Source organism: Vulpes lagopus, chromosome 6 (assembly GCF_018345385.1).
Source record: "Vulpes lagopus strain Blue_001 chromosome 6, ASM1834538v1, whole genome shotgun sequence".
NCBI classification, from domain to species: domain Eukaryota; kingdom Metazoa; phylum Chordata; class Mammalia; order Carnivora; family Canidae; genus Vulpes; species Vulpes lagopus.
In genome coordinates this window covers 42,538,031-42,564,652 of record NC_054829.1, presented here as the reverse complement: position 1 = coordinate 42,564,652, position 26,622 = coordinate 42,538,031, and the positions used below count along the sequence as shown (strand labels likewise).

General features: G+C 41.6%; 2 protein-coding genes across 5 annotated transcripts in view; one reads left to right on the top strand and one right to left on the bottom strand.

Moving 5' to 3' along the window:
- Positions 1-106: 106 nt before the first annotated feature.
- Positions 107-26,492, top strand: LGALS3 (galectin 3). Of its 3 annotated transcripts, XM_041759288.1 has the most exons (7): positions 184-245; positions 2,653-2,731; positions 7,160-7,181; positions 8,890-9,324; positions 11,833-11,921; positions 14,752-14,914; positions 17,894-18,185. In XM_041759288.1, exons 3-7 carry the CDS (start codon positions 7,164-7,166, stop codon positions 18,035-18,037), a joined length of 849 nt encoding a protein of 282 aa, XP_041615222.1. In that variant the 5' UTR covers positions 184-245; positions 2,653-2,731; positions 7,160-7,163; the 3' UTR covers positions 18,038-18,185. The 3 variants fall into 3 exon arrangements, with proteins under 3 accessions (XP_041615223.1, XP_041615221.1, XP_041615222.1); XM_041759289.1 differs by lacking the exons at positions 2,653-2,731; positions 17,894-18,185 and adding an exon at positions 26,448-26,492 and having other exon boundaries at positions 107-245; XM_041759287.1 differs by lacking the exon at positions 2,653-2,731 and having other exon boundaries at positions 107-245.
- The window catches only part of DLGAP5 (DLG associated protein 5), a 39,823-nt gene continuing 35,932 nt past the window's right edge, over positions 22,732-26,622 (bottom strand). The window contains exons 17-19 of one of the 2 annotated variants that reach the window (XM_041759285.1): positions 26,382-26,622; positions 25,395-25,441; positions 22,732-23,162 (exon numbers count right to left, since the gene is read on the bottom strand). In XM_041759285.1, the coding sequence (XP_041615219.1) occupies positions 23,022-23,162; positions 25,395-25,441; positions 26,382-26,622 (429 nt within the window). In that variant the 3' untranslated portion in view covers positions 22,732-23,021. The remainder of the gene's footprint in view (positions 23,163-25,394; positions 25,442-26,381) is intronic. The other variant, XM_041759286.1, reaches the window with a different exon arrangement.

Below are 26,622 nucleotides of genomic sequence, written 5' to 3'. Positions count from 1 at the left end.
GCCCTGGGGCCGGGAGCTTCTCAGCGGCGCCCCGGACCCGCCCGCCGGGTGTGCGCTGGGGCCTCGCCCGCGGGGAGGGGCCGGGCGGGGCAGGGCCCGGCGGGGGGCCCCGCCCCCTAGAGGCGGGCGGGCCGGGTCTATTTGAGGCGCGGGGCCGCCGCCCGGTCAGGGATCGCACCGCCTCCCCGAAGCCGTCCCCGAAGCCGTCCCCGTAGCGAGCGAGCGAGCTAGCGCCCAGGCGTGGGGTGAGCGGCGGGGGCGCGGGGGGCGCGCGGGGGCGCGGGGTGAGCGGGACGCGGCGGGGGCGCGGGGTGAGCGGGGGGGGGGCACGGGGTGAGCGGGGGCGCGGAGGGGGCGCGGGGTGAGCGGCGGGGGCGCGGGGTGAGCGGCGGGGGCGCAGTGGCACGGGGGGCGCGGAGGGGGCGCGGGGGCACGGGGGGCGCGGAGGGGGCGCGGGGGCGCGGGGGCGCGGCGGGGGGCACGGGGGCGCGGGGGCCCGCGGACCGAGCCTGCTGGCGGCCGGGACCCGGCGGGGGGAGCGCGCCCGGGCCCGGGGAGCGGGGGTCGGCGGTCTGCGGGGGCGGGGGGCGCGGGGGGACGGCGGTCGCTTGCGGGGCCGCAGCCTTCGTCTCCCCAGGGAGCGCTGCGCGACTTAGGGAAAGTTGGCGGCGCGTTACCGGGACTCACGTGCCCATCCTGGAGCGCGCGGGTGCGTCCGCCGGCGAGCGGGTGGCGGGGGCGCGCGCTCGGCCACCCCAGCGGCCCTCCGGGCTTGGGATTCGGGAGGGGGTCCCCCGTCCCATGGGGTCCCCCGTCCCAGGGGGCTCCCGCGCCCCATGGCTGTGGGGCCGCGCGGGAGCTCGGGTACCACGCCCGGCAGGGGCAGGGGCTGCGGCTCGCTGGGTGCTGATCCCACAGAAAGTGGTGATGCCCCAGGGCCTGAGTGGGCATGAGCCTGGCCTGGCGAACACTGCACATCCTAAGCTTTTGCAAATCAGTGACTCATCCCTGCCATTGGCTAATGTGGGCATTAATGAACCCAGGTCCGCGCGGCGAGGACGTGTAGGGTGTGGCAGAAAGAGCAGAGCCCCAGCGGAGCCAGCTTTTAAAACCGATTTGAAGGTGTGCTGTGAATTGTCAGGTGCTAAGATAGAAACACTGTAACGTGCGTGCCCTCTGAGGAGTAGCAGCGTAACGCCAGAGGGGCAGGGACTTCGGCTTCAGGCCCACCCCTTCAAGCGAGTGGTTCCTATTCCAGATGCGGTGGAATCTTTGTAAAGTGACTCCTGGGAGTTGGGTTGCTGAAGGCTGAACCACAGTGACCCAGTCGGTTTCTGGGATTCTGGGAAAGGATGGAAGACAGTTCCTCCGTGACCTTTGGGAGATTGGAACTGCTTCCTACATTCGTAACGTTTGGGGGTTACACTTAGAATCAGCACCTCTTCCATGTTCTGGGGGAAAGTTTGATGATGGTCTTTGAATGTTTTGAGCTTTGAAGCGCTAGAAGGATGTCTCACCAGGTTACTTAAGGAATATAAGAAGGGGAACACTGATAAATTGACCCTGTTTTTTGCAGGGGTCTTTAATTAATGAAGTCTCACTATACTACAAATATGCATAAATGTTTTTACTATAAAGACTTCAGTTATTGCTATGTTGCTATATATATCAGTTATTGCAGTGAGCTCAAAAGGCCAGTGTTCCTCTCACCTATAGTTTATAGTTACCTATTTGTTTAGAACCTCATCACCCAGACTCTAAATCTTAACTGCAGCAGACGCCTACATTCATGTATTATATGAGCATCTCATGTTGACCTTAGATACAGTTGACTTGTAAGCTTAACATATTTGAGACTCATGGTAACTGATCTGAAACCTGGCCTCCCTCTCCTGTGATGGTTTGGGAAAGAGGCTCCCACTGAGGACAGCTGGGTTGACATTGGGTGTCTAGAGCCTGAACTGGGTAATTAAATTCTGAGTGCTAAGCCTGCCAGGGCAGTGCTTGCTGTAAACTTCCAATTTGCTGCTGACTAAGTATCATGTGTTCTTTCTCTCTTGACTGATGTTCAGCTTTTCCATAGGGGGAAAAAATCAGTAACTGAGAGGCACAAAGTAACTTTACCTTCCTTGATGCTGAGGAACTATGATAAGAAGGAAATCCTAGTAAAAGACCAGTTTCCTTTGTTCCCAACTCAGCATCACTGAATTTGGCTTTGGAAAGTACTTTCCTCACGCCCTGCTCCTTTTTTCAGCAAGAGCAGGAAGTAGACTGCCTCTCCTGTGGTCTTTGGAGAGGAGGTGTGGGCAGTGCCTTGGGGTTCTGAGGAAATACGTTCGTGATCTACTTCTCTTTCAGCTTGTATAAAGGTCAGGGCCCTGTGTGAGCAGAAATTTCAGAAGTGCTCCCAGGAACCCTGGCTACTGGACTAATTGCTAGGTGGATCTAGAATAGCAGAGTACAGTAAATAGCCCCTCTTTATTAGAGGGAAAAGCTACAATTAACAGCCAATTAAAATGATCTACATTCTGACTCATGTTTAAATTCTTTATTCCAAAGCAACATTGAACTACTTTCTGTAGGTTTTTCCAAATGTGAAGACCTACATAGTATTTCCTCATGTTTTGTTTGTTTTGTTTTGCTTTAATGTAGGGTTTCTTTCCTGGTGCTTCTAAATTTTCTGCTGCTGGGAATGGCAGGATGGAGTTCACGTATGTGTAGTATCTATAGGGTGAGAAGATTTTTTCTTTACATTTGATTGTGTCTCTATATAAATAGTTCATCTAAAAGAAAGAGACAGAGGGACAGAGAGACAGAGAGAGAGAGAGGAAATTTCCAGGCAAGTAAGAAAGATATTTATCTAAATTGTTTTATTTTTTTTTAAGTTCTAAGGTTGCTAACCTTTATTTCAAAAAAACATTGGTTATAACCTTTTTTGAAAAATAGATACAGATCTGATGGTAGAGAATAAACATATCGAAACTGCATATCCAATTTTTGGAGAAGTACACTTTATTGGTTTAAATGTGGTTATAATTAGCAAAGTGACTATGCAAAATGGCATCGTTATATTCAATACTGTGTGTATCAAAGCTCACTGAATGAGTCACTCAGCTAGTTTTCTGACAAAAACATGGTTTCTTTTTTTAATTTGTTTACAATTTCAACATGTTATGTAGGTCTGAATGAATAGGCCAGAGAATTAATTTCTAAGTGAAGTAATTAACACTTTTAAAGGATGATACTTTAAAATTTCAAAGAGTGAGGTTTGACATTCAGTATAAAATGAACCTGAAGTGTGAGTGAGGATGCTTGGACCCTGGTTGTTGGCCTGCCAAGAACAGAATGACTTTGGGCCACCTCTCTGAGCCTCAGTTTCTTTACATCTATTTTTTTTTTTAAAGATTTTATTTATTCATAGACACACAGAGAGAGAGGCAGAGACACAGGCAGAGGGAGAAGCAGGCTCCATGCAGGGAGCCCGATGTGGGACTCGATCCCGGGTCTCCAGGATCACACCCCAGGCTGCAGGCGGCACCAAACTGCTGCGCCACCAGGGCTGCCCAGTTTCCTTACATCTAGAATGGGAATATTAACTTTCCCCTGAAAATCTTGTAAGATTATTATCAGAATGAAAATAGGGAAAGTATGGGAAAGTGCTTTATAAACTGAAAAGCAACACATTAATGTGGGGTGTCATTATTCTAATGAGCTTGTCTAATGTATCACAGCATGATACAAACTGTCAACCAAGGCTTTATATGAAACACAGTGGAAAGAAAGTGAAATCTGCTTTGTTTCTCAAATTGTTTTAGTTGGAGCTGAAAATAAGTTGAATATGCTTGAGCAGAGACTTTAAGAAGAAATGTTACATTTTGGAAATGCTGCTTTAGTTTCTAGTTGTAATCAGCCTTTAAACACATTTTAGTTTGATTGGAGTTATGTTAATATGACACCTTATTAGGCCAATGGTACAGATTTAGCTAGTTTTAACTATTGAAACTAACTTTTTGATTTTTATTGACCTGTGTATCTCTACTTCTATAGGGATACACATGTTAATCAGCCTAGACAGGTGTATCTCAACCAGGCACAACTTTGCCCTTTTGCCCCAGCTTCCAAGATGTGTGGCAATGTCTGAAGACATTTTTGGTTGTCATAATTGGGAGGTGGGGTATTGTGCTACTAGAATCTTATATATTGAAGCCATAGATGCTAGTTGGAGACATTTCCAACTCCAACAAAGAATCCAACCTGAAATGTCAGTGGTGCTGAGGTTGAGAAAAAGCCTTTACAGAATAGGAATATCTAAGAGAAGCCAAAAAACACTTATGAAGTTGTAAGTCTGGGTCTTTAGTATGTTATGCAGGAATGGAAGAAGTTTGTGTAATCAAAGGAACTGAACTTTCTGCCCATAGTGAAGTTCAAGATTGTTTCCTTCCAGCATCCAAAATAAGAGAGGCTTTGTTTTCTTAAGAAGTGTCCTTTCTGGGTGCGCCTGGGTGGCTCAGTCAGTTAAGCATCTGTCTTCAGCTCAGGTCATGATCCTGGGCATCCTGGGATCAGGCCCCACATCAGGCTCTCTGCTGAACAGGGAGTCTGCTTCACTCTCTCCCTCTGACCCTCCTCCTGCTCGTGTTCTCTCTCTCTTTCTTGTTCTCTTTCTAAAATAAATAAATAAATAAATATCTTTTTTTTTTAAAAAAAAGATATTTATTTATTTATTCATCAGAGAGAGAGAGAGAGAGAGAGAGAGGCAGAGACACAGGCAGAGGGAGAAGCAGGCTCCATGCCAGGAGCCTGACGTGGGACTCGATCCCAGGTCTCCAGGATCACACCCCCGGCTGAAGGTGGCGCTAAACTGCTGAGCTACCAGGGCTGCCCATAAATATCTTTTAGAAAGAAAGAAGGAAGAAGGAAGGAAAGGAAGGAAGGAAGGAAGGAAGGAAGGAAGGAAGGAAGGAAGGAAGGAAGGAGAAAGAAAGAAAAAGAAAGAAGACAGAAAGACAGAGAAAGAAAGAAAGAAAAGAAAGAAAGAAAGAAAAAAGAAGAAAAAAGAAAAGTCCTTTCTGGTGCACCTGGCTGGCTCAGTCCGTAGAACATGCAACTCTCGATCTCAGGATTGTGAGTTTGAACCCCATGTTGTGTGTAGAGATTACTTAAAAATAAAATCTTAAAAGAAAAAAAAGACTTCCTTTCTTTTCCTTTACTGTAATAACACTTGTCTCAAGTTCCTCCTGTGGTGGCTGCACACTTTTCTAAGCAGCAGTAGCCTTTTGGGGAAGGAAGCTCAAGTGGAGAAGCAGGTGACTTCTGCTTTAAAAGATTAAATGCTGGGGATCCCTGGGTGGCTCAGCAGTTTAGCGTCGCCTTCAGCCTAGGGCGCGATCCGGGAGTCCCGGGATTGAGTCCCTGTTGGGCTCCCTGCATGGAGCCTGCTTCTCCCTCTGCCTGTGTCTCTGCCTCTCTCTTTCTCTCTCTCTCTGTGTGTCTATCATGAATAAATAAATAAAAAGTCTTAAAAAAAAAAAGATTAAATGCTACAGGAAATACATGAATGTAAGCCCTGGGAGAGTCACTGTGACTTCCTACTCAAATTGCTAGCAGTTTCCCACATTTGAAGATGGATGATATGGTGATACCATAAACTGCTTCCAAATATGTTTGAGAATGTCCAGATTTTAAAAAGAGATGTGCAAAAAAACTTAGAAGGTAATATTCAACTGTGACATAAATAACAGCAGAGTATGATAAACTATCTGATATGTACAAATGGAGGACATTCAGTCCTAGGAGGACATTAAGTTGTTAAGTCTTATTATTTTTTTTTTTACCAAAAAGTCTGATATTTTAACTGTTTAGGACCTATCAATTATTATTCTTTAGGGGTAATGTCATTTCTTAAAATAAATTAGTACATATCACAGTGGGCAACTCAAGGGAAAAGAGATTCTGATTGTTTAAGATCTAGATCACTTTGGCCATAGTTCAGGTGATCCTGACTCAAGAAAACTCACCCAGGCCTTAGGAGTCCAAAGCTTCCCTCTTCCCCTCACTGCCAGAGCACCTGCAGTGGGAGCAGGTATAAAACATCTTAAATGGTTAGAGACTTGGCATAGGGAGAGGAGCAGGAGAAAGCAGGAAGGTTGTGTCAAGGCCACCCCTCGAGTCAGCTCTGGGCAAAGCCAACTCTTTTTGGTTAGCATCCTACCCAAAAATATTTTACTCTACATTGCCTGACTTCTTTTCTTTTCACCCTAGTTTGTTATACTGCCTGAGTTTCGTTTGGAGTAACAAATATCATGAATTAAAAAAAAAAAAAAAGTATCCTGTACCTGCCTTTTTTTTCTTCATTGCTCCACATCCGGATCTCACCTCCACCTCTCCTTTAAGGCTTAGTTCAAACAACACCACCTCTTCCCATTTTAGAAGTCATAGTTCTAGTTGCGATGCCCCATCGCACGGTCTGGCTCACAGCATTGATCCCTCGTGATTCCTGATGGCCTGTGAGCCCTTTGACCATACAGATCTTAGCCTATCTGTCTTCGGACCCAAGCAAGAGCCAGCATGGTGCCTGGCCCAGAGCAGACATAAATACGTGCAAATGAAGGAATAAATCATTGGTAGCCACTCCATCTGGGGCATTGGTTTTCAAATCTCAGTAGGAATCTGTCAACTCTGCTTTCCTCCTAAAACCCAGAAGAAGGCATGGGGGTTGATCTTGGGAGTGGGAGGGAAGGTGGGTGATATTAAGAGGCTCAACTCTTTGTAAGAGGTGGTGGAAAAAGCACCCAGGAGGATAGGTGAGGAGGACCACAGATGAACCAGGACTGTTTCTGTCCTTACCAAAGAAAGGGGCAGGACATTTGCTTCCTCGTTCCTTCAGAACATAGGTTGGTCTGATTAGACTTGAGAATTACGAGTTAAATAGGGCTTGGTGATCTAGCTGGAGTGCATCCCTGCTAGAGCTTTTTTTTTTCCTTGTAGTTCCACACTATTGATTTAGGTGTATTTGGGGAATATACTGGCTTGGTTTAGAAGAATGCCTGTAGATAATCTAGAACTGCCCAATGTACTGTTTGTGATGTTATATTAATATGGAAACTGGTGAAATTGTCTAGGATCAAATGATAACCTATCTTTTTTCCCCCCTTTTCAGGAAAATGGCAGACAGTTTTTCAGTAAGTGTTTTATGTCTGTTTTCTTACTGTAATATCCATTCCACGTAGGTTGAGGGCTTTTTTTTACCACCAGACATTCGCTTCTAATTCTCTCACCATGTGGCTTCCTCTGGCCTTAACTGTCCAATGAGGGCTGGTTAGCTGAAGTCTTGTTTTACCAGCAGTAGGTTCAGGAAGAAAGCCAGGGAGATTGATGCCTGGGACTCACTAACCATAACTCCTTTACTAAAAAGCCTGGGATAGAAACAGTTTGACTTCATGGGCAGAAGCTGAGAAATAATATGAGCAAAGGGAAGGATGGTGCAATGGTGCTGTCTCAGCATCCTGATTTCTACGATTTTTCTTTTTGTGTCAGTTAGAGATGATGTACTTTTACATAGAGGAAGGCTAGCTCCTGACTTTGGCAGGTTAAAAAAGGCAACCCTCCATGATCCGAGATGATGGGAAGAAAGAATAAAGGGATGCAGGAGAGGCCACAGCTGCCTGGATGCCCCATGAGGCAAAAAGGACAGGGGAGCTACCCAGGCTTCTCTCTTCTTCCTATTCTTTAATTTCTGGCCGATGCTTCTCCTTAGCCAGACTCATCTGGGAAAAAAAAAAAAAAAAAAAAGAAGTCCATCTTCAGGGGTCAGTTCTCCTGTGATCAGCCCAGGGCAAAGAGAGGGATGGATTTGACCAGCACATTGCCACATTGGGAATGTGGCAGGACTGACTCTGCTGTCAGACATGGAACTCATTGAACTATGAGAACTCAAGCCCATCATTCTGACCACCTACTGTAGGGCTTCTCTTCATCTGAACCATGTAGTTGTTTGACTAAATAATCATCAAAACACAGATAAAGCAAGTACCTGCTTATATCAGAAACCACTGTGCATGGCCATGTACCTATTGTGGCTGCCAGGGACAGTCTTGTGGTTCTGCTAGAGATTGGAAATGGGACTGGAAGCCCTTTGAGAGCTGCTAAGAAGGGGACCACACCTCTTAGAAATCCTTCTCTGGAATGGTCTTGTGAAACTGGTATGGAGGCTTCTATTAAGCCATCCTTGTTCTTTCCAAGGAAAAGCCTTATGCCATTGGATAGTTGTATGAACTTTACCATGTAGTTAATATGTTGACACTATACGGCCAAGAAAATATGGCAATCGCTATTAGAATTATAGTGCATCAATAAAACACATTCTTTATGGAAAGACAATTCATGTTAAGAACTATAAATTGCTTTGCTTTGTTTTCCATTTTCTATATGGCTCTCCTCATCCCCATACAAACAGTAATTAATCTGGAATCCCACTTAATGGCATGATCTGTCTTTAAAAAAAAAAAAACAACTTAAAAATTTTAAACTAGTTTTAGATTTATAGAAAAATTGCATAGATAGTACAAAGAGTTCCCATTTACCCTATGTCCACTTTCCTCTAATATTAATGTATTACATTAGTATGGTACATTTTTTACTATTAATAAACCAGTACTGATACATTATTACTAAAAAAGAAAAAGAAAGTGATGAAGCATATATAACCCCAAAGTCTAATTTTAGTCTTATGAACTGCAAACTGTTTAATAGGCAGGAAAATTTTGTTGATGTGAATTTCATACCCTTACTATATCCCTCTACTTCTTAGATCCCATATTCCTGTTTTCCTGAAAGTTCTGTTTTTGTAAATGTTTTTCATCCTGTAATTATTGATATCTTTCTGTCTAGCTTAATGATGCTTTATCTGGGTCTGGAAACCCAAACCCTCAAGGATGGCCTGGTCCATGGGGAAACCAGCCTGCTGGAGCAGGGGGATACCCAGGGGCCTCCTATCCTGGTGCCTACCCTGGCCAGGCACCTCCCGGCGGCTACCCCGGCCAGGCACCTCCCGGCGGCTACCCCGGCCAGGCACCTCCCGGCGGCTACCCCGGCCAGGCGCCTCCCGGCGGCTACCCTGGCCAGGCGCCTCCCGGCGGCTACCCTGGCCAGGCACTTCCTGGCACCTACCCTGGCCCCACAGCACCTGCTTATCCTGGCCCAACAGCACCAGGAGCGCAACCCGGGCAACCAAGTGGGCCTGGTGCCTCCCCGCCTCCTGGACAACCAAGTGCTGCGGGAGCCTACCCTGCTGCTGGTCCCTTTGGCATCCCTGCTGGACCACTGGTAAGATGGAACTAGCCATTTCATATACTTGAGTGTGATCAGGACAAAGCTAATGACGAACGAACAGAGCAATTTTCTCAAGTCGGTGCCATTACTTTGCTGTGCTCTGGCTGGGAGCTGGCTCTGAGCACCAACCTGCAAAGAGCTTCAGAGAGACCTGAAGCTTTAAACTCGTTGCATAGAGCCACTTTTCAAGGACCAACCATGATGTATGTCAGCCCATTAGAAAAACTCATTGTTTGTATTGAGATTAGTATGTGTACTATTAGTATGAAGAGAAGTCAGTGTATCTTTTCAAGACATCTGTAAGGCAGCTTTAATATAAATGAAGTTAAGATCATAGTAATGAGGGTACATTTTAGTTAATATTATCAATAAACAGTACATAACTCATACTAGCAGTGTGCTTCTACATGGGTGATATCATTTAACCCCATAACTGCCCTGAAAGATACTGTTACTAGTCCTACTTTTACACACGAGGAAATGAGACAGTAGAGAATTAGTTACACAATTTGTCTAGGCTCATAGAGGGAATGTGTAGGGAAATACCAAGGTAATGTGGTTTTGAAAAAACCTTCTAAAGATAATTTTGTGATTTTAGGATTGAATTTTCATTTGTATTAAAACCCATTTTAGTATATGAATTCTAAGTATAAAACCTAACTCTATGGAGACCCTAGACACATCTCAAAAATAGATCCTTCACTTCCAGATGTATAATCTAGTTGGGAGATAACATACAGATGTTGGGAAAGCATTTAGTAGCAGTGTGGGATCAGACCCTCTCCGTACTGTGTGGACATTGGCATAGGTAGCATCTGACCTGCCTTTAGGTCTGCCTAGAGGAGAGTACAGAGAAGGCGTTGGGAGCATGGGCAGCATTGAGCAGGCCTTGGTTGACCACAGTTAGTCTTTTGTAGACAGATGGGGACATGGAAGCTGTGAAAAGGAAGAGGCAGATGTGAGAGGGGTTGCAGAGGAAGAACCCCAGGAACTAGTGGTTAGGTCTTAGTCAGGGATGACTGGGTTTTCAAGGCCAGACAATTAGAGCAGCAGCTAAGGGTCAGCCCAAACCAGGAACTCAGGAAGGAGATCTGTTGGGACATGGGGAGGAAGAAACAAACTCCAGTTCACACCTGTTGGACTTGAAGCATCTGTAGGAAATGCAAATAGGAGGAAGTATAGGTCTAGAGAGAAAAGACTTGGGTGGTGGTTGAACTGGGGTGGGGGTGGGGGCCGGGGTAAGAAATTATGAAGGGAAAAGAGAAAAGGCCAAAGGGAGTTTGGGAATATTTACAGCACCTTGAACATAGATGGTTAATAAATTTTTGTGGAAGAACTAGGGAATGTATTAGATGAAGAGTGTTCTTCATTTCAGAAATATTTAGGATCTGCCACACTCAAAGCACCCTGTTGATTCCATGTAAGTAGAGTTTATGAGAACTCACAAGTCCCCAGATGTGACACAATGCCTGCTCTCAGGGAGCAAATGACCATGATGAAGTATGTTATGTGACAGGGTTCTTAAGAGTGGCACAAGGATGTATAACTAAAACTGATATGATTATATCTCAGTAAAAGTAATTTTTAAAAAAGAAAAGTGGCACAAAAATATTAATGTTGATTGCAAGGACAAGCCTAAGCCTTTCTAAAAAATAGTCCACGTGAATGAATCATAGATTAGGATGGCCTTACTAGTGAGAGATACAGTGCTCCAAAAGGGAATATGTTCTGTCTTTGGCACCAATTAACTGATGGCTCTATTCCTTTTTTTTTTTTTTAAAGATTTATTTATTTAGTCAATCGGAGAAGGACAATCATCGTATGATTTCACTCATACGTGGAATATAAGAAATAGTGAAAGGGATTATAAAGGAAAGAGGGGAACTGAGTGGGAAAAATGAGAGAGGGAGACAAACCATGAGAGACCCTTAACTCTGGGAAACAAACAAAGGGTTGCAGAAGGGGAGGTGGGTTGGGGGATGGGGTAACTGGGTGATGAGCATTCAGGAGGGCACTTGATGAGGTGAGCACTGGGTGTTATACTATATGTTGGCAAATCGAGCTTAAATAAAAACAAAGGTAAAAAATAAAATAAAAAAATTTATTTATTTATTTATTTATTTATTTATTTATTTATTTGAGAGAGAGAGAAAGAGAGAGAGAGACACCAAGCCAAGGGAGAGGCAGAGGGAGAGGAAGAAGCTCCCTGCTCAGTGGGGAGCCTGACAAGAGACTCTATCCCAGGACCCTGGGATCATGACCTGAGCCAAAGGCAGACACTTCACTGAGCCACCCAGGAGCCCCCTGATGGTTTTATTCATGATTATTACTTACTTGTACATGTAGGAAGCCTTATCCCTTCAGGCCTTGGACAGGGTGGCCTGAGAATCTGGAAAAATGGCTTAAATTAGGGTTATGTATTAGTCACATTAGCAAAATATTTTCCTTTCTTTCCCCAAGAACACATGACTCTATTGATACATGTATGTTTTTTATTCCCAGACTGTGCCTTATGACCTGCCTTTGCCTGGAGGAGTCAAGCCTCGCATGCTGATAACAATTCTGGGCACAGTAAGGCCCAGTGCAAACAGGTAAAGAGCAAAATTAGCAACTCTAACATATTTGTCAATTGGTTTTTGAATAAAGGATGATCTGTTTCAAATTTTAATAAAATTTTTTAAATTTTACATTGAGAATTCTATACCACAGAATGGGATTATCCCATAAATCATGTGTGTGTTCCCACCAAGAAGACAAAATGTCCCTCACTTAAATCTTGTTTTTTCTCCCAGAACTACAATGGAACAGTTTTACTTTTTTTTTTTTTAAGATTTTATTTATTAATTTGAGAGAGCAAGGACAAGCATGAGCAGGGGGAGGGGCAGAAGGAGAAGGAGAAGCAGACTTCGATCTGGAGCTGAAGGCAGATGCTTAACTGACTGACCCACCCAGGCACCCCGAAAAAGTTTACTTTGTGAGGATAAAGGGCAAGAGCAGACAATCCATTCAGAAAAACCTAAGTTATTCCTGGCAGTGAGAGCCTTAGAATTTAAGGGAAGTACAGTCTTATGTAATGTAATACTTGGCCATCTCTCTACCGCTGAGCCATGTATTGTCTAAAAAACCAAGCATGCATTTTATATCTAGATACCCATTAAAGATTAGGGTCAAAAACACAAAGATTGCACTGGATGTAATTTTGAGTTCATCTGAGAGCTTACACATCATACCTCTCTCCCCTCATATTTGGACAGATCATCCTGCAGCCATGCAGGTCCCAGTGCAGTCTTAGTGGGCTTGACTGTCCTTTCTGCCTTTCTCCTGGGCACAAAGCAGAGTCATAGATTCCCAAGCTGTCAGCCAGGTCTACAGATGTTAAATGGCAGGATGGTGGAACCCCAGTCTTCTGAGTAGACACTACTTATGTAAAGATTTGAAAAGGGGCGCCTGAGTGGCTTAGCAGTTAAGTGCATCTGCCTTTGGCTCAGGGCATGATCCTGGAGTTTGGGATCGAGTCCCACATTGGGTTCCCTGCATGGAGCCTGCTTCTCTCTCTGCCTGTGTCTCTGCCTCTCTCTCTCTGTGTCTCCCATGAATAAATAAATAAATAAAATCTTAAAAAAAAAAAAAAAAAGATTTGAAAAGACCCTACAAGTTAAAGACTGCTTCAATAGAAGTCAACCTTGGCTATTGGAACTGGTTTTGATGGAGGTGAGCTAGGATGGAGTAAGCCCCTGAGCTCATCTAGGAAAATCCGTGCTGATTTATGGCTGCCCTGGGATGCCTGGCTGTGGCTATCACCACTGCCAGTGTATTTACATGTAATACAAGCAGGTTAAGGATACCCTGAAGACATCCAGGATGCCTGTCCTGAGGTAGTAGTACCATTAAAGCTCCTGCAGCCATAAATTGATCTGTGTTTCTGGGTCTTACCGACAGTGCACAAAAGGTACAAGTTCAAGCTATGTACACAGGTACACAGGATTCTTGTGAATCCATAAACAACTTTGTGTCTTTCACTTTGCTCCTCGTGGATCAGTGGGAACCCCCTTTTCTGTTACCAGGAAATGGACTCAGCCTCTGATATAATCATTTTACATCCAGCCAGCCTTCTCTGGTTCTGGGTGGTAGCCAGGACCCTAAGCCCACTCTTCTTTCCACACAGCCTGTACAGCTTCTCTCTAAACACAGTGCTTACCTGCACGATAAAGCTGGCCTCACAGCCAGTTACAATGTCCTTATCCATCTTGCTTCCCCAAATAACACAGAACCCAGCACATCTGATCCTATGCATTCAGCACTCACGATTTGTACTCTCCTTCCTCAGCCACTATCACACAGAACCACACTGGATGTTTGTCTTATTCAGGGTTTTTGCACTATAAACCTTAGCCCCAGTAATACTAGAGATGCAGACAGACTGTGGCAGATTAATATTAATTTTGGTAGAAATGGTTAAGATGGTAGTAAACTGAAAAAACAGTTGCTTCATTCTGCAAAATTTATGTGATGAGTTACATGAAGAAAAGAATGCTTAAGGTGGTAGAGATGGCAAGGTCTTCCTTTTCACTGTAGAGAAAATATAGCTATCGGATTTTTTTCTAAGTCAAATACAAATGCCATTGCTATCTGATTATATTGATCCTCTCCCTGTGCATTCAGTCATTGAAAGATACATTTGTGGTTGTATGTGTGTTACTGGGGAAATGAAAATGCCCAAGAAATAATTGTTAATAGGTTTAGTGTAGACCTTGCTTTAAGACGAGAACACCTGCTGATTCTGACATTAGTGCTCCAGGGAGCAGACTTTGAGAAGCTGAGGGTAGGGTTAATTCTTGAACAGTCTGAGGACTTGTGTTTGCATTAACATCCAAGAAGAAGGAACAAGGTCAAAAAGTTAAGCCAGCACTTCCATTAATTCCACTTCCCATCTTGGAATGTTTAACACATTTATCTCTCCATGACTTCACAACTTAGCAACAGGATTCTGAACATTATGTTCTCTCATTCTTGGTATTTTAGGACTAAGTTTTTGGTTAAGTAGAAGGAAGCCAGGTATTTGATAGGTATTAAAAGTAACTGGCAGGGCAGGAAAGAGGTAACCATTATGATTTGAAGAGTTTTCATAGTAGGCAGTAAAGAGGGAATGACAGCTAAATGGAATGATGTGACCAAAGACAAGGAGGCAAAAAAAGTGAACACGTAACTGCCTTGCTTACTTTCCAGTACTACAAGAGCGCATCAAACCGTGGCTTTGTTTACTTTCCAGTTTGAACCCATACTCTGGTTTATTTGCTTCCCTTTAGAAAATGTTGTGTATTTTATAAAATGATTTGATCTTTAGAAAATGATGAATTCTTCCTTTGATACAAATGTACAACTTGAATCACTTTACTAACTCTGGTCTTTGGTTTAAAACAGACTTGCTCTAGATTTCAAGAGAGGGAATGATGTTGCCTTCCACTTTAACCCACGCTTCAATGAAGACAAGAGAGTCATTGTTTGCAATACCAAGCTGGATAATATCTGGGGAAAGGAAGAAAGGCAGGCGGCTTTCCCATTCGAAAGTGGTAAACCATTCAAAGTAAGTTATTGCTGGGCAACTCTCTCTTGGGTCCCCTCCCTCTTTGGGAGCTTTATACTATCGCTCAATAAACTTTGCTGCCCACCAAAAAAACCCAAAATCAAAACAAATTAAAAAAAAAACAAATAAAAAAAACCAAAGTAAGTTATTGCTACTATTATATATTGATAATATATATTTCTCATGGGGAATCACTCACTCTACAACCATGATACACTTGAAATGAATTATCAGCTATCCTGGGACACCTAGCCAGTACCTCTGCTCCTCATCCTGAGGGACCAGGCTCAACAGGACTGGCACACTCTCCAGCTCCATGTCGGCATTTCACCATTGTCCCTGTTACTACACCTTTTGAGTTTTTAAAGCTTTTCTGAAAATGAGAAAAATAGCATCTTTAATAAAAAAGGAAGAAGGGGGCACCTGTGTGGCTAAATTGGTTAACTGACTCTTGATCTCTGCTCAGGTCTTAATCTCAGGGTCATTAGTTCCAGCTCCATGTTGGGCTCCACACTGGACTTGGAGCTTACTTAAAAAAGAAAAAAAAGGCAGAAAGTCTTGATGGTACAGTTGGGCTGAGACTCAATATATTAATGCAACGTAGCTGGCATGGCAACCAAAACTAATTTTTTTTTAAATTCTGAAATTAATGTTTGTTTTATTAAAAAGAAATTTTACAGATTTTCAAATTAGAAAACTTCCATCTTTTCCCCTTTCTCCCAACCTCACAAGGGTTGCAACTTGGTTAATATCCTTCCAGTATTTTCTATGACATACAACGCTATTTATTTTAAAAACTTTATTTATTGGGCAGCCCAGGTGGCTCAGTGGTTTAGTGCCGCCTTCAGCTCAGGACGTGATCCTGGAGACCCGGGATCAAGTCCCACATCGGGCTCCCTGCATGAGCCTGCTTCTCCCTCTGCTTGTGTCTCTGCCTCTCTCTCTCTCTCTCTCCCCTCTCTGTGTTTCTCATGAATAAATAAAATCTTAAAAAAAAACTTTATTAAGTAATCTCTACCCCTGAACTCATGACTCTGAGGTGGTTGACAGTAGAGTGGCCAATAAAACAACTAGACTATAAGTTCCTCAAAGGCAGGGACTAGGGATCCCTGGGTGGCTCAGCAGTTTAGTGCCACCTTCAGCCCAGGGTGTGATCCTGGAGTCCCGGGATCGAGTCCCATGTCAGGCTCCCTGCATGGAGCCTGCTTCTCCCTCTGCCTGTGTCTCTGCCTCTCTCTCTGTGTCTCTCATCAATAAATAAAATCTTAAAAAAAAAAAAAAAAAAGGCAGGGACTAATAGGGACCATGTTCTATATTTGGTGGACATCTCTTCATATTAGAACATCATTATTTAATAACATTTCATTGCTTAGATATGTGCTAATTCTATGAGTGCCCTATGGATGATAATTTGGAGCATGGAAATATTCCAAATAAATGAAACCTGGAAAAATTTATTTTACTAAAACAATATAATATTGGTCCTTATAAATCTTTGCTTCCTAGAATTTTATTCCAAGAATGTACATAATTTTTTAGAAAGATTTTATTTATTTATTTGAGACAGAGAGAGAGAGAAGCACAAGCAGGGGACGGGGGGGGGAGGGGCAGGAGAGGAAGCCCGACATGGGGCTTCATCCCAGGACTCTGAGATCGTGACCTGAGCTGAAGGCAGCCTCTTAACTGACAGGACTACCCAGGTGCCCAAGAATGTACATATCTAAAATTTAGATAAGATATTGCCAAAGTGCTGCTTTCAAAAGGCTGTAAGGATAAACATGTTCACTACTATTGGAAGAGTGTTTCCCCTACTCTTGCCCCAACTGGTTATTATCAATTCTCACAACATATGCCACCCTCTTAGAGAATTTCTACTTCAGTATTTTTCATTTATTTATTGAAGTATAGCTGACAAAATTACATTAGTTTCAGGTGTACAACATAGTGATCAACATCTCTATATGCTATGCTGTGCTTACAAGTGTAGCTACCATCTGTCACCATACAACACTATTACAGTACCACTGACTGTATTCCCTATGCTGTACCTTGTACCCCATGACTCACTCATCCCATAACTGGAAACCTGTACCTCCCACTCCCCTTCAACCATCTTGCCTGTCCTTGTAGGTACCCCTCTCCTCTGGCAACCATCAGTTTGTTTTTTGTATTCATGGGTCAGTTTCTGCTTTTTGTGCATTTATTTCTTCCTTTGATTTTTTATATTCCACATGTAAGTAAAATCATGGTATTTGTCCTTCTCTGACTTATTTAGCATAATATCCCCTAGGTCTATCTATGGTATCACAAATGGCAAGATCTCATTCTTTCTTATGGCCAAGAAATATTCCATATAATATGTATTATATAATATATACAGATAGATCGATCTCACATCTTCATCTATTCATCTATGGATCCATACTTAACATTGCTTTCGTATCTTGGCTATTATAAATAATGCTGCAGTAAACATAGGGGTGCATTTATCTTCTCAAACTAGTGTTTTCATTTTCTTTGGGTAAATACCCAATAGTGGACTTACTGAATCATAATAGTATTTCTATCTTTAATTTTTTGAGGAACCTCCATACTGTTTTCCACAGTGGCTGCACCAATTTACATTCCCACTAACAGTGCATGAATGCTCCTTTTTCTCCATATCTTCGCCAGCACTTGGTGTGTTTATTTTTTACTTTTAGGTGTTGGCCATACAAAAACTTTGTTTTTGTGTAGATACATTATTAATCTTTACCTTTAATAGCTTTACCTTATCTTTATCATCTTTTTTTTCATTTTATTTTGCTTGAATCTTTGGATAATCTGTGGAATTTATTTTTGCTGTAAAGTTCCTTTTTTGGACTTCAGTCAGTTCCACGGATGATCAGAAAGATGAAACGTGGGACATTCTGAGCTTAGGCCAGACTGGTTTTGAAATTAATGAGCATTTCTAACAGTTTTATGTATGTGCCATTTCAGATACAAGTGCTGGTTGAATCTGACCACTTCAAGGTTGCCCATTTGTTGCAGTACAATCATCGGCTGAAAAATCTCCCGGAAATTAGCAAACTGGGAATTTCTGGTGACATAGATCTCACCAGTGCTTCATATGCTATGATATAATCTTAAAGGAGAAGATTTTAAAAAAAGAGAAATCGAATATTCATTTAAACTTACACATTGTAAACTTCATGTTTCAACTGAAAAATTTTACCTTTATTCATCACTATCCTTCTTGTAAATCATCCATTTAATAAACATTCTAAGAGTTCCCTGTCTTTATGTGCCATTTAATTGGGGCAATTTATTCTTGATAAAGCACAATGGACTCAGTGGAAAAGGAATATGTAGCAATATTAATATCACATTAGAGTCTCCCAGAGTTTTCTATACTTACTAAAACATTTAAAGAAAATATTTTAGGGATGCCTGGGTGGCTTAGTGGTTGAGCATCTGCCTTCAGCCCAGGACGTGATCCGCCGGATCAAGTCCCACATCGGGCTCCCTGCATGGACCCTGCTTCTCCCTCTGCCTATGTCTCTGCCTCTCTCTGTCTCTCATGAATGAATAAATAAAATCTTAAAGAAAATATGGGGGGATTCCTGGGTGGCTCAGGGGTTTAGCACCTGCCTTTGGCCCAGGGCACGATCCTAGAGTCCTGGGATTGAGTCCACGTCAGACTCCCGGCAAGGAGCCTGCTTCTCCCTCTGCCTGTGTCTCTGCCTCTCTCTCTCTCTCTGTCTATCATGAATAAATAAATTTTAAAAAATTAAAAAAATATATTTTAATTTTTTTAAAGAAAATATTTTAATCTCTGTCTTTCAGAGTTTCATACAACCCTGAAGATGCTACAAGAAAATCATTCTCCCATTTTCTTAAGTTTATATTCAGGAAATGAGAAAAACACAAAGTATGGCTGTTAATGACCTACAGTTATTTTTTATTTTTTTATTTTTATTTTTTATTTTTATTTTTTTTTAAATTTTTATTTATTTATTTATGATAGTCACACAGAGGGAGAGAGAGAGAGAGGCAGAGACACAGGCAGAGGGAGAAGCAGGCTCCATGCACCGAGAGCCCGACGTGGGATTCGATCCCGGGTCTCCAGGATCGCGCCCTGGGCCAAAGGCAGGCGCCAAACCGCTGCGCCACCCAGGGATCCCTGACCTACAGTTATTGTTAGCATTCTGGTATATTTCTTTTCACTCCTTTTAACTATTTTTTTTTCTAAATTATACTTAGCTGTTTTCAAATCCGTATTTGATAACAGGATGAGACAATCTTGTTGTAAGTTCTCTTGGTTTTTATGAAATCTCCATATTTGTAGAGGAAAAATGAAGCTCTTAATTAGATACTATATCGTCAGCTTGAAAAATTTAATAGTTCCTATTGCCAACATTCTTAACTGCGCCTTTCTGCTCTTCCTCATTACTGGCAAGCCCAAATATATAATTTTGAAACTAGGATGTGGTCACAGCACTTCACTTTATAAGATCCAAATATTATTTGGTCTGTTTATTGTTTCTATAACACCATCTTCTCAGATACAGTCACAAGTTGGGTTCCCCAGGAAGCAGAAACGAGAACCCAGAGAGGCTTATGGGGGAAGAGTCTTGCCATCAACAGCTTTGGGGACAAGAAGGCATATGAGTGGGCAGAGGGAGAAGGGGGTATTGATGCCTCAGGCCATCCTACAAGGGTTCTGAAGCTGGGATGACCCTTTGGAACTGTCAAGGAGGGGGGACAGTCCTTTATATCCTCACTTCTATAAGTCAACGAAATACAAGCCACCTGAGAAACAGGATGATCTTGGGTGAAGTGGCTGCCTTTACCTGAGGTAGTTCTCACGTGGGGATGGCGCCTGAAAGTTGTCTGGTAGCACTTTCGGCAATTAAAGGAAAGTCTTTTAGTCCTAAAGAGGGAATGTGAGTGGCACATCACAGCTTATTTCAAGAACTGTTAATTCCTTACTCTAACATTCTGGCCTTGACTGTTCCACACCTATAATTAAGTGGAAAAACATAAGCTACAGAAAAGAGGGGACTCGGTTTACACAAAATTACTTAAATCCTGATCGTTGGCTCCTTTGTCTATAAAATGGTGGCATAATACATCTTTCGTAGGGTTACTATGATTGTTGAAAAAATATTGTTCACAAAAGGGTTGCCATATAGATCTTCAATAAATGGAAATACTTTTTTTTCCCTTCATTTTTGGAAAGGCATTTGTTCTACTGAAGCAATATTCTTTCATTGTATTTTTTTTTTTTTTTTTAAGATTTTACTTATTTATTCATGAGAGACACAGAGAGAGAGAGAGGCAGAGGGAGAAGCAGGTTCCATGCAGGGAGCCCGACACAGGACTCGATCCAGGGTCTCCAGGATCTCGCTGTGGCCCAAAGGCAGCGCTAAACCTGTGAGCCACCCAGGCTGCCCACTTTCATTGTATCTTTAAAGGTTTTTCTAATACCTCATAATTCTACAGTCCAATAGCCTAACTAAGAACACTTTAGTTGTAGGGCACACTGATGGCTGCTTACCCATTCATTCCCTGTTTCCTAATAGTCATGGTTTTATTTAAGTATAATCCTAGACAAAATAAGGAATCCTGATTTTTTTTAAATTTTTTTGTTAACTTTTATTTATTTATGATAGTCACAGAGAGAGAGAGAGAGAGGCAGAGACATAGGCAGAGGGAGAAGCAGGCTCCATGCACTGGGAGCCCGACGTGGGATTCGATCCCGGGTCTCCAGGATCGCGCCCTGGGCCAAAGGCAGGCGCTAAACCACTGCGCCACCCAGGGATCCCAGGAATCCTGATTAAAGACAATCCCAAAGGGATTGTCAAAATATTCCCACTTCCCAAGAAGCACTATCCTATCTAAAACATACTTTTATGAACGCTGAATATTAAAACCTTTTATGATACTATATAAATTAATACAAGTGAACATAAATACATACTCTTCGATTTTCAATATGCTAGCCATATATGTGACCCCAAAAGGACCCAGCATGTCCTTTTGTATGTCATCCCATACAAAAGGATGACAGAAGGAACTATGAACATAATGATGGACCTTGATGCAATCATTGGGCTGTTGATTATAAAGTGCCTGGAATCATCCTGACAACTTGTAAAAATAAACTTCCCTGTTATTAAGCCAGTTTCAGTTCATGTTACTATTACTAAACAGCCAAAAGTTCTCTGAACAATAGTACATCTTATTAAACCCACATACACAAAAAAGATCACACTTTTTACTCTCATCTGCTTTATTGTTGAGGGCATATATTATTTTATTATGTTGCATAGTGCTTTTTTTTTTTTTTTTAAAGATTTTAGGGCACCCCCGGTGGCGCAGCGGTTTAGCACCACCTGCAGCTCGGGGTCTGATCCTGGAGACCCAGGATTGAGTCCCTGCGTCAGACTCCCTGCATGGAGCCTGCTTCTCCCTCTGCCTGTGTCTCTGCCTCTCAGTCTCTCTCTCTCTCTGAATCAATAAATTAAAAAAAATAATAATGCTTATTTAAAAAAGAAAGATTTTATTTATCCATTCATGAGAGAGAGAGAGACAGAGAGAGAGAGAGAGGCAGAGACACAGCAGGCTCCATGCAGGGAGCCCGATCCGATGTGGACCTTGATCCGATGTGGACCTTGATCCGGGGACTCCAGGATCACTCCCTGGGCTGAAGGCAGACACTCAACTGCTGACCCACCCAGGTGTCCCTTCCTATTGCTTTATACAGATTCTAAGTCTTTGGGTTACTTTGCACCAACTTCTTTTGCATGGTCATATGCTTGGGCCCTTAGAAAACCCTAACCTTTATATGTTTCTTTGTTCTTCATGTCTTGCTTGAATTATTCATTAATGGACTGTTAAAGCTGCTTTTTATCTTTTGGTAAGATTAAAAAAAAAAAAAAGTTCTCAGAATGCCTAAAGATTTTATTTGGGGGGATTCCTGGGTGGCTCAGCGGTTTAGTTCCTGCCTTTGGCCCAGGGCGCGATCCTGAAGTCCTGGGATCGAGTCCCGCGTCAGGCTCCCTGCATGGAGCCTGCTTCTCCCTCTGCCTGTGTCTATGCCTCTCTCTGTATGTCTCTCATGAATAAATAAAATCTAAAGGACACAGGTGCTCAACCACTGAGCCACCCAGGCTGCCCTGAGAACTCTTCTAAGCCAGCACCTCAAATAGCCTTGGGTGAGGGCTCACATGGTCTTGATAATACTACCTCTCCCACAAGAATAACATACCTTTCACTGACAACCAAAGTGCATGGGTTTTCTTTTCTTTTTGAAAACCCTTAATGAGTTTCTAAAGGTGCTGCTTGTTTGGTGACTCCCTCCAACCCTAACTCATTTAGAGGTAGAAATAATTGGACTCGGGTCTGGTTACAAGCTCTAGCCCCTATGAGTCTTGGTGCTGTTATGGCCCTGCCTTCTACAATCCTGTAATTGAGAGCTTTACAAAAGAGAAAATACTTCAAACACATTCAATGATTGATATAATTCTTTTCAAGAGAAGAAGGCATTTCCTTCTAAGGCTGTCAGTTATATCAAGGGGAAAATGTAAAGAAAAGGCAAAGATTGAGTGGGCCCCTATAATAGTTGAATGTTCATAAGCTCTGAGTAAGTACACTTAACTTTAAGCTTATACATTTTATTCTTTTAAAGATTTTATTTATTCATAAGAGACAGAGAGAGAGAGGCAGAGACAGAGGCAGAGGCAGAGAGAGAAGTAGGCTGCATGCAGGGAGTCCAATGTGGGATTTGATCTCGGTACTCCAGGATCACGCCCTGAGCAGAAGCCAGACACTTAACCACTGAGCCACTCAAGCATCCCAAGCTTATATATTTTAAACAAGAGAGGCAGGGTAAAGTACATCTTTTATTCTGCATAGTTAATGTACAAAATATTCCCCACTTCCCTCGAGAAACACTATCATATCTAAAACACACTTCAATGAACACTGAATATTAAAACATTTTATGACACTATGTAAATTGATTGACTAGAAGTGAATACAAATGCACGCTCTTTAATTTTCAATATGCTAACAATATATCACATTGATAATATGAAAAAAATGTTTGGACTTATTTTTAAATTCAAAATTCTTCTGGTTGTTCATCACTGAAGGGCCTTAGAGGTGAAAAGGCAATCAAGTTACCACCAAAGGAAACGTGTCTGACATGATCTTGATGTTTCCTCTCCACCCAAGTGAATGTAGTACTGCAGTTTAGGTCTGGCTAGAGAGTGAATTCAGAGAAGTCATTACATCAAGGGTTTCACCAATTGAGCCTTCGACATTGCAAGTTAATAGTAGGTTAATTAATAACAAATAACATTTTCTGTATATAGTAATAAATCAATAGCACAATGATTTTGCTACTTACCAGTGGATCTAATTTCACATACTTTTTTAAAAAAAATATGTCTTAAGGGTGACTAGTAAATGTAAATGGACTTCAGTGATAGATGTAGGATGAATAAAATTAAGGCCGTATCTTAAGCCACTGACACAGATTCCACAAATCCTAATCCATATAACTGCATTTAATAGGCTTTTTACTAATGTGACCCTGCTAGGATCCTTTTCTTTGTTCTTCTGGGGCCCTATATCTGGTTCAAGTGATGTTACAGAAGCAAGTAATAATTTGGGTCCAAAATAGACAGGTGGGCCTATGAAAAATAAAATTAAAAAGTCTAAGTTCTAATATTTATGAAAGTAGAAAAGAATTCATAGGGAGATTATAAAGTACTAAGATTTGGCAACCAGATAATGCATAAGAGATAACTATAAAGCACTTTTTAATCATAGTATTAGTATAAAACAAAATATTATGATACACTAAATTCCAAATTTATTTGTACTATCCTACATTATCAGAACCAAGCATTCAGAGTTCAGATCTGGAAACAGGCTTAAATCAGATTTATATCAATTGACCTTATGCTGAAATCCCTGACTCCAAGATCAAGAAAGTACACAGTACAGGTCACAGTGACACACTTCATTCTGCTCCTGAGACACAGGGCAGCCCAGAAGCCTGCACATAAACAAGGCAGGTTTGAAAATAATGAAAGCCAACATATACAGAGGTCCTTAAGGAATCAGTGGCTTAAGGAAGTCAAGTATTTGCCAGGATTCATGAGGTTAACACAGATTATTGTTCTTTTAGCCTTATCCTACTTTTGCCTTAATGAATTGTTTATATTCTGAGATCAAAGATTAACAAACCAAGGCCATTTCCTGACCCATTTTAGGAACCAGCCCTGGAAATTTTCAAGGTAAGGCTATGAATCAGGGTTGTCAACCTCATTAACATTAGAATCACCTGATAAAGGTCCTACTCCAGACTGTTGAAATAAAAATATCTGGGGGGTAGGGCTGAAAAGCACTGCTGTAAACACTCAGTAGGCCAGAGAGCACTATTTCATTCATGCCACAGTGCCAGCATCCACAGTGCCATATGAATCAGCTCGGCCTAAAGAGGAATTTCCAGCCTATAAGGGAAATGGATTCCTAAAATTATAATATATTTTGGGAATATAGTATTCATATTTTACTTTTTTTTAAAGATTTATTTATTTGAGAGAGACAGGGATCGTGAAGAGAACACAAGCGAGTAGGAGAAGTAGGCTCCCCCAAATTATACTCTTAAGAGATTAAAGCATGTGCATTGTGCGCCTATACCTATATATAAATTAATGAGAGATGAAAGATTTTCCAGGAAGTCTTCATAGAAGAGCTAATGTTTGAACTAGATGCAGAAGCAAGAGGTCACCAAAAGTATAGGCTGGGGAGCCTCCAAATAAAATAGCAGGATATATATATATATAAAAGAATTAAGATGGGGGCATCTGGGTGGCTCAGTCAGTTAAGCATCTGCCTTTGACTCAGGTCATGATCCCAGGGTCCTGGGATGAGCCTCATATTGGGCTCTCTGCTTAGTGGGGAGTCTGCTTCTCTTTTTCCCTCTGGCCTGCCCACCCCCCTGCCCAACCCTGCTCTCTCCTCTCTCTCTGGTATATATAAAAATAAAATCTAAAAAAAAAAATAAATAAAATAATTAAAATGAAAATAATGATGACTAAAGGTAAGACATTATCTTCTGAACTGCGCGTTTCTAAAGGCAGAAACCTTGCCTTATTTTTTCTTGTATCACTTAGAAATACCTAGCATAACCCCAGCTACAATTAGATATTTAAGCATTCAACCAATATGTCATAACAAATTTGATATATAAATTATATAGGGAAAATCTTCAGAATTCAGTATTAAAACATGCTATATTTTAAAGTTAAAAACATGACATTTTTCCCCATTTTGAGAAAAATGAGTATCAAATGGATTTCACAGTAAATGAGACAACATGCAAATTCTAAACCAACTTTGTACACAAATTGAAAAGTAACACCATTTTATAAAACACATCTAGAATATAAAGGAATTTTTCAAATTAAGTTGGAAAACTTACCGAATCAAGAAGATGGCATTCAGTCGTGAGGCTTCTAGTATCAAATACTGAAAAAAACAAAACAAAAACCTGAAAACCCCAACTTAACTTTTTAAGGATATCCTTACAGTCAAGTGTTGTTAGAAATGGACAAAAATGATGAAAAGCTCCATATATGAAATGCTAAGACAAAAAGAGGTCATCTTGGTCATCTTATGCTACAGCATTTTTTTAGATGTACTTAAATTTTTTAGTAAAATTCTCATCCTTAAATTCAGCATAAAGAGTTATCTATAAACAAATCGCATGCTTGTAATATTAAAGGTACCACTGGACATCCAGGTTGGTGAATATGTGGAGATTTGGGGAGAGCTGTGCATTTGGAAGGCATGGAAGCTCTGTACCCTTTGCCCATACCTTGCCTGGTGCATCTCTGTAAAGAACACAGCTGGAGTACCTTAGGTGTCTGGCCAAGGTTATGTTTATTTTGCTGTAGGCCCCAACCAGAACAGCACCACTGAGTAGCAGATAAAAATAGGTGAAACTATCATACATTGTACCATAACAAAAGTACAAGAGCCATTTCCTATTGCAGAACAATCACAATAAAGTAGATAAGAAAAGGCATTATGAAAGAAAAATAGGGCATTTTAAAGAAAAGTTTGAGGATATGTGTTCACAAGGAGGTAAACTAAAAAAAATTAATTTTGGGGAATTTCTCTGAGTCTTCACAACAATAAGAATCCATATAAGTCTAAGTTACAATACTACTTATCTCCAACATGGAGTAGTAGCCATTGTTTTTAATAGGTATACTTCAAAAGGTTTGAGATGTACAGTGGGATACTACAACACATACTAATTCTTTTAAGGTATTTATTGTGATGCCCAATTTTTCAACCTTTACACTTACAAACTGGTACCCAGAATTGGTCATGATAATCTATGTATTAGTCTAAGTTCATTTATTGAACAAAGTCTCATCCAAATATATTTAAAAGGCCTCACCTGACTGAGAAATTTTGGTTTTCTCTTCCTGTAAGATGTTATTTTGTGATGGTATATTTTTTTCAGGGCTGCTCATCAAAACATCCTGTGCTGTAACTGAAGAATGTAGTTCCAGTCCTTCTATAACATCTGGAATTTCTTTCTTTTTATTAATATCATTAGCCACTTCACCAGCAAGACAGGGCAAATTCATTCTTTCACTGGGTAAACAAGCCATCTCAAAGTTTATCTTGTTTGCATT

Bases quoted from the DNA above. Each gene is read 5' to 3' on its own strand.
- LGALS3 (XM_041759287.1), top strand. The intron at 11,922-14,751 runs GTAAAGAGCAAA...GGTTTAAAACAG, and splicing joins GTAAGGCCCAGTGCAAACAG to ACTTGCTCTAGATTTCAAGA. The intron at 14,915-17,893 runs GTAAGTTATTGC...GTGCCATTTCAG, and splicing joins AAAGTGGTAAACCATTCAAA to ATACAAGTGCTGGTTGAATC.